Below are 6131 nucleotides of genomic sequence, written 5' to 3'. Positions count from 1 at the left end.
TCGGAGCCGGCGGTGTTCCAGGGGTGCTGTACAAGGTCTGCCGGAGCCTCTGTTCTACCTGCTCCAGTTGTGGAAAGTCCAACCAATGGGGTGAACAGAATACATATGAAGCATTTGGAAACAGGATTTGAAGACTGTACATTGTTATGTCATCATTTCTCCCCATCATTGGTTATGGTGACATTCTTTTAGATTTCTACATTGGAAAGGAATGATCAGTCCATTGGTCTGTGGCTGCTTTCTTGAAGAAAGTCATTAAACTTAAGTGCTAATGGACTAATCTGTGGTAGAGTTATAAGCTGTGAATTCTTCTCCTGAGCTGAGGTGCAGAGGTCTAAACAAGACTTCAGTGACATCCACTAGCATGCCAGGCCAGTGATACCTAGGTCTGGTGTGTGCGCACGGACTTGGAGGGCTCTTTGCTTTGTACTTCACAGTTAGACCTGAGCTCTAGGGAGGCAGGTTTACCAAGGGAGTGTTACCTTGTGCACCACCTTTACTCAGTTCAATGGAGTTTGTAACCGCCCTAGCAGACCTCCAAGGGGAGTGCAGTTGTCCCATCTGTCTGGATTACTTGAAAGACCCAGTGACCATTAACTGTGGGCACAACTTCTGTTTTGACTGCCTCGACCTGTCCTGGAAAGATCTAAATGATGCCTTTCCTTGCCCTGTCTGCCGATTTTTGTTTCCAGAAAGGAAGTTCAGGAGGAACCCCCAGCTCTGTAATTTGACTGAAATTGCTAAACTCCTCCAGATCAGAAGGAGCAAGAGGAAGAGGCAAGAAGAAAATGCTCTATGTGAGAAACACAATCAATTTCTGACCCTTTTCTGTGTGAAGGATCTGCAGATTTTATGTACCCAGTGCAGTTTCTCTGCTGAACATCAGAGGCATTACATTTGTCCCATTAAGAAAGCTGCTACCTACCAAAGAAAAATTCTGGAATCTAGCATCGAGCCCTTGAAGACTAATGTGGAACGAGTTGAAAAAGTGATCATTCTGCAAAACAGGAAGTCTCTTGAGCTGAGAAAGAAGGTAGAATATAGGAAAGAAGAAATAAATTCTGAATTTGAGCAAATTAGACTGTTTTTACAGAATGAACAAGAGGCTCTGCTTAAGCAGATACAAGATGAAGAGTTGGACATTTTATCCAAACTTAATAAAAACCTCATAACCTTTTCAGATCATGTTTCCACAGTAAAACGCTTACTGAAGGAAATAGAGGGCAAGTGTGTGCGGTCAGACCTGGCAGTACTGAGGCATGTTAAGAGTATACGCCAAAAGTATCAAAACCTAAAATGCCCTGAACTTTCTTCATTCGGGTTAAAGGAGTATGGCTTTAGTCTTCCTCCACAATATTCTGGCTTAGACAGAATTATACAGCAATTTCAGGTAGACGTGAGTTTAGACCTCGACACAGCATATCCTCAGCTTATTGTCTCTGAGGATAGAAAAAGTGTAAAATATGGAAGAACGAAACAAAGTGTTTGTTATAACTCAAGGAGATTTTATCTCTGCCCTGCTGTCCTGGGTTCTAAGATATTTAATTCTGGTAGACATTACTGGGAGGTAGATGTGGGAAACAAACCTCAGTGGACATTGGGTGTGTGTCATGATTATCTTCCTAGGAACTGGAGGAATCGACCATCAGTCCTGAGTGGCTTCTGGGCAATTGGACGTTATATTGAGAGTGGTTATGTTGTGTTTGGTCCTAAGAAAACCCAGCTTCTGCCAGTACCAAAACCCAGTAAGATTGGCATTTTTTTGAATTTTGAATTGGGTGAGGTTTCCTTTTATAATGTGAACGACAGATCTCTCCTGTATAGTTTCAGTGATTCTTTTACCAGAACCATTTGGCCTTATTTCTATGTCGGAACAGATTCTGAACCTCTTAAAATCTTATCAGTGGATAACGAAAGATAAAGAACCTGGTAAATTGTTCTTTTTAGTTTTTAGGGTTAATTTGTAAATGTAATCTCATTTTTGGAATCTTTTTGAGCTTTACAACTGAAAACCAGAATAGATTTTTTTTTTTCTCCCTAATTTTCAGCAACTGTAAAAAACAGGAAACGGGATAGTAATGTAATTTCATAGATGTTCTGAATATCAGTTGTCAAGTTTCTTGAATTCTAATTTTAAATGTTTGAGAATTATTGACATACAATAAAATTTTTAAATTGCCTGTACATTTTTTTATGAAGCCAATCATTAAAGCTTTATAAATTGTTACTTAAATGTCAAAAAAAAAAAAAAAAAGTATGGGGAAAAATATGGAAATGAAAAAAAAAGTACCCATTTTTTAAAAAAAGATGTCAACAGCAAACTTGATCAAACAGAGAGAGAATATGTGACTTAGGTCATTAGAAAATATCCATTTAGAAGAGAAACTAGAGTTGAAAAGGAATGAGGAAAGACTATTGGAATTATGAGACACCAATAAGAAAGCTAATATTTGCATTATGGATATTTAAGAAGAGTATAAAAGGAAAAATTTATTTTTAAAAATAATGGTTGAAAACTTCACAAATTCCACCAAAAAACTTCACTAAAAAAAAAAAAAAAATTAAAATCAGTAAAAAAAAGTTCAAGTCAAAGAATTTTGAAAGCAAGAAGAGAAAAGAGGCTCCTGATATAAAAGGGAACACCTTGATTAAACCTTGATAATTCACTGAGAAGGCTATCAGTGGCTATCAACAGATGCAATCTACAAATTCAACATATTCCTTATCAGACTTTCAAAGGCAATTTTCACAAAAGTGTAGTCATTACATTTTCTAATTTCTAATTATGTCACAAACATTTAGTAATTTACATGATATTATACTGGAACAAATAGAATCACATAGATGAATGGAACAAAACAGAAAGCCCAGAAATAAACATGTCCATTTACAGTCAGTAATCTCTGGCAAAGATGCTAAGAATGCACAATGGGAGATGATAATCTCTTCAATAAATGGTTTGAGGAAGACCAGATATATACATGCAGAGAATGAAATTGGGTCCTTATCTCATACCACCACAAGGATCAACTAAAAATGGATAAAGACTTAAATGTAAGTCCTGAAACCATAAAACTTCTTTAAGAAAACATAAGAAAAGCTCTTGGCTTGGGTAATGAATTTTTTTATATGACGTCAAAGACAAAGAGCAAAAGTAAAAATAAAAAATGAGACTGTGTCAAACTAAAAAGTTTCTGCACAGAAATAGGGAAATAATAATATAAAAAGGCACTTTATTAAATAGGAGAAAATATTTTCAAATCAAACATCCCATTAATATTCTGAATAGTTGAGGAACTCAAACAACTTACCAATAACAACAACAACAAAACCAAATCACTAATTTAAAAAAATGTGCAAAGGACCTGAATAGACATGTCTCCAAAAGAAGACATACAAATAGCCAACAACTATATGAATAAAGTGCTCAGCCTCATAATCAACAGAGAAATGCAAATCAAAGCCATGAGCCATCACCTCACTCCTATTAGGGAGGCTATTATAAAAAAGAGAAGCAGCTATAACAAGTGTTGGTGAAGATATAGAAACAAGGGAACCCCTTGTACATTGTGGGAATGTGGATTGCTACAGCCATTGTGTAAAACTGAAGTTCCTTAAAAAAACTTAAAAATTGAACTGCCATAGGATTCAGCAATATCACTTTTGTATATATGTGAAATGAAATTGGTATCTCAAAGAAATATAAAGAAATATCTGTATTCCATGTTTCAGGTGGGATTTTGTTGGTTTTGATTTGTATTTGTGGTGCTGGAGATTGAACTTGGGCTTTGCCCATTCTAGGCAAGTGCTGTACTGTGAAGCTACCTCTCAGCCCCTATACTCTTATACTCCTATACTCAGTTGTGCTATTCACAATAGGCAGGATTTGGAAGCAACCTAAGTGTCCAAAGACAGATGAACAAAGACAATGTGGCACCCCCACCCACAGACACACCCACACAGACACACACAAATATTATTCAGGTTTTGGAAAGAAAGGAATCTTATCATTTGCGACATTATGAATGAATCTGGAAGATTAAGTGAAATAAACCAGAAACAGGCACAGGGTCAAATACTGTATTATATCATTTACATGTGCAATATGAAAAAGTCAAACTAATAGATGCAGAGAGCAGAATGGTGATTGCCAGGGTGTGGGGGCAGGTGGAGTAAATGGGGGAGATGTTGTCACAGAATTATGAGCTCTGGAGACCTAATGTACAGTACGGTGACTATAGCTAATAAGTATTGTGTACTTGAAATTTTCTATGATAGTGGATCTGAAATATTCACCTACACACATAATTTTGTGATGTGTTGGGCATGTTAATTAGCATTGTAAGAGTTCAAGTTCTCTCACTCATCCATTTCAGTAGATATTCATTACAATTAATATTTCATTTCAACTAGGACTAACCTAGTCATGTTTAAACATCTTTTGGCACTCCCCTATATCTGTAATTCTTATGTACCTGTTCTAAATTAGACTTCAAAAAGACTTTTCTTTCCCACATTTCAACCTAGTTCTTCCGTTAGTATTGTTAGCTGTGACTTCAGCACAAAGTGATACAGATTTCTGCTGTATCTATACAAGAAATAAGATGTCTGTAAAACAAGACCTTTGAAAGTGGTTAGAAGATAATTTCTACTTGCAGATTTGGTCCTATCACTATTGTGAGATGAATGATGGAAAGCATGTTCTCAGGTCTACTTATCTATGAAGTTGGGTCAATGACACATGGCCATTCCAATCAACAGAGCAGGGCCGAAAACTGCAATGGCCCAAAGAACCAGTCTTGCAAATGTTTAATTTGTATACTACATAAACAAACAAAAAAAAAATTACAATTTTTAGCTATTAGTTTATACCAGATACCTTTCTGAATGCTTTCCATTTTATGAATAAATTTATCCTCTAAACCATCTATGGAAGTGATACTAATATCTTCTCTGCATAAATTTTAAAGCTGAGTCATAGGGAAGTTAAAGAACTTGGCCAACTTTGCATAGTTAGTATCACTTGAACCCAGGCAGGCTAGCTCTGAAGTTCATGATTCTGACCACAGCATTCTTAACACAGTATTAAAGGAAAATATAATGTATAATATTTATGGCTATTATAGAATCATATAGTAGATTTACTACTTCATGGTATAAATTCAATTTCTTTATTCCATGAACTCATAGTTCAATAAACCAACTCTTGCAGAATTTAGGCAAGGCAAGACCCCATTGGAAATACATAGCTATGCAAGGAACTGTCCCCACCCCCACTCCCAAATCATTGCATTAATCTACAAAGTCCTACTCAACAGTAGACATTATCTTTCATTTGGAAAATTCAGTTTGCTGTGGTTAATTTTTTAATGCTTCAGATTCAGCTTCAATTACCCATGAAAAATTACAGATCTTGTGTATTAAATATTAAAACATTCCAGTAAGATTGCATGTAGTTCTTTTACTTAAAAAATAACATGATTTGAGCTTAGAATGCCATTATCCATATTTCAAGTCTTTGCTCCAAATCTTCTTTTTACTAAAAGCAAAAATTCTGTGGTTATAAATGATTGTAGCAATCTCAAGAAGTCTAGCAAATCAAGACCTTTGGACGATAAATGATTCTACAAACTTGTATCTCTAAAGTTGCATCAAGATTCATCTCAAGGAAGAACTAGGAATAGTACCTCTGAGCTCACCAGGGTTATTGTCTTTAATGGGCAAAATTACATTGACGGCCTGAAATGATCATAGCAAAACTAAAGTAACTCACAGGAAATGACACTATGAAGTGGTCAGAAAAATTAAGAGCTATCACGAACAATACTGAGATGTCACCAGATTGGCCCATAGTTATAACTGATTCTGTAGCAGGAAAAGAAACTAGAGGAAGCTATATAACAGACGTTATTGTCTCATGTACATAATATGACTGCATGACTGATGTGATCCTATAATATGTACAATCAGAAAAATGAGAAATTACACTCCATTTATGTATGATCTATCAAAATATACAAATGCATTCTATTATTGTGTACAACAAATAGCATAAATTAATAAAAATGTTTAAACAATTGCCAGGCTTTTAATTTTAATATAAATATGTCAAATTTTTTGATAACACTCAA

General features: G+C 35.4%; 1 protein-coding gene across 1 annotated transcript; it reads left to right on the top strand.

Annotated features, from left to right (window-relative positions):
* Nucleotides 1-508: 508 nt before the first annotated feature.
* Nucleotides 509-1921, top strand: LOC306669464 (tripartite motif-containing protein 60-like; the record flags this gene model as incomplete). The annotated part of the gene is made up of 1 exon (XM_079153468.1): nt 509-1921. The coding sequence occupies one exon, from the start codon at nt 509-511 to the stop codon at nt 1919-1921; it is 1413 nt and encodes a 470-aa protein (XP_079009594.1).
* Between the last annotated feature and the right edge of the window lie 4210 nt (nt 1922-6131).

This window comes from Sciurus vulgaris (genome assembly GCF_902686455.1).
Source record: "Sciurus vulgaris genome assembly, chromosome: 9".
NCBI lineage: Eukaryota > Metazoa > Chordata > Mammalia > Rodentia > Sciuridae > Sciurus > Sciurus vulgaris.
This window is presented reverse-complemented; position numbering and strand designations above follow the sequence as displayed.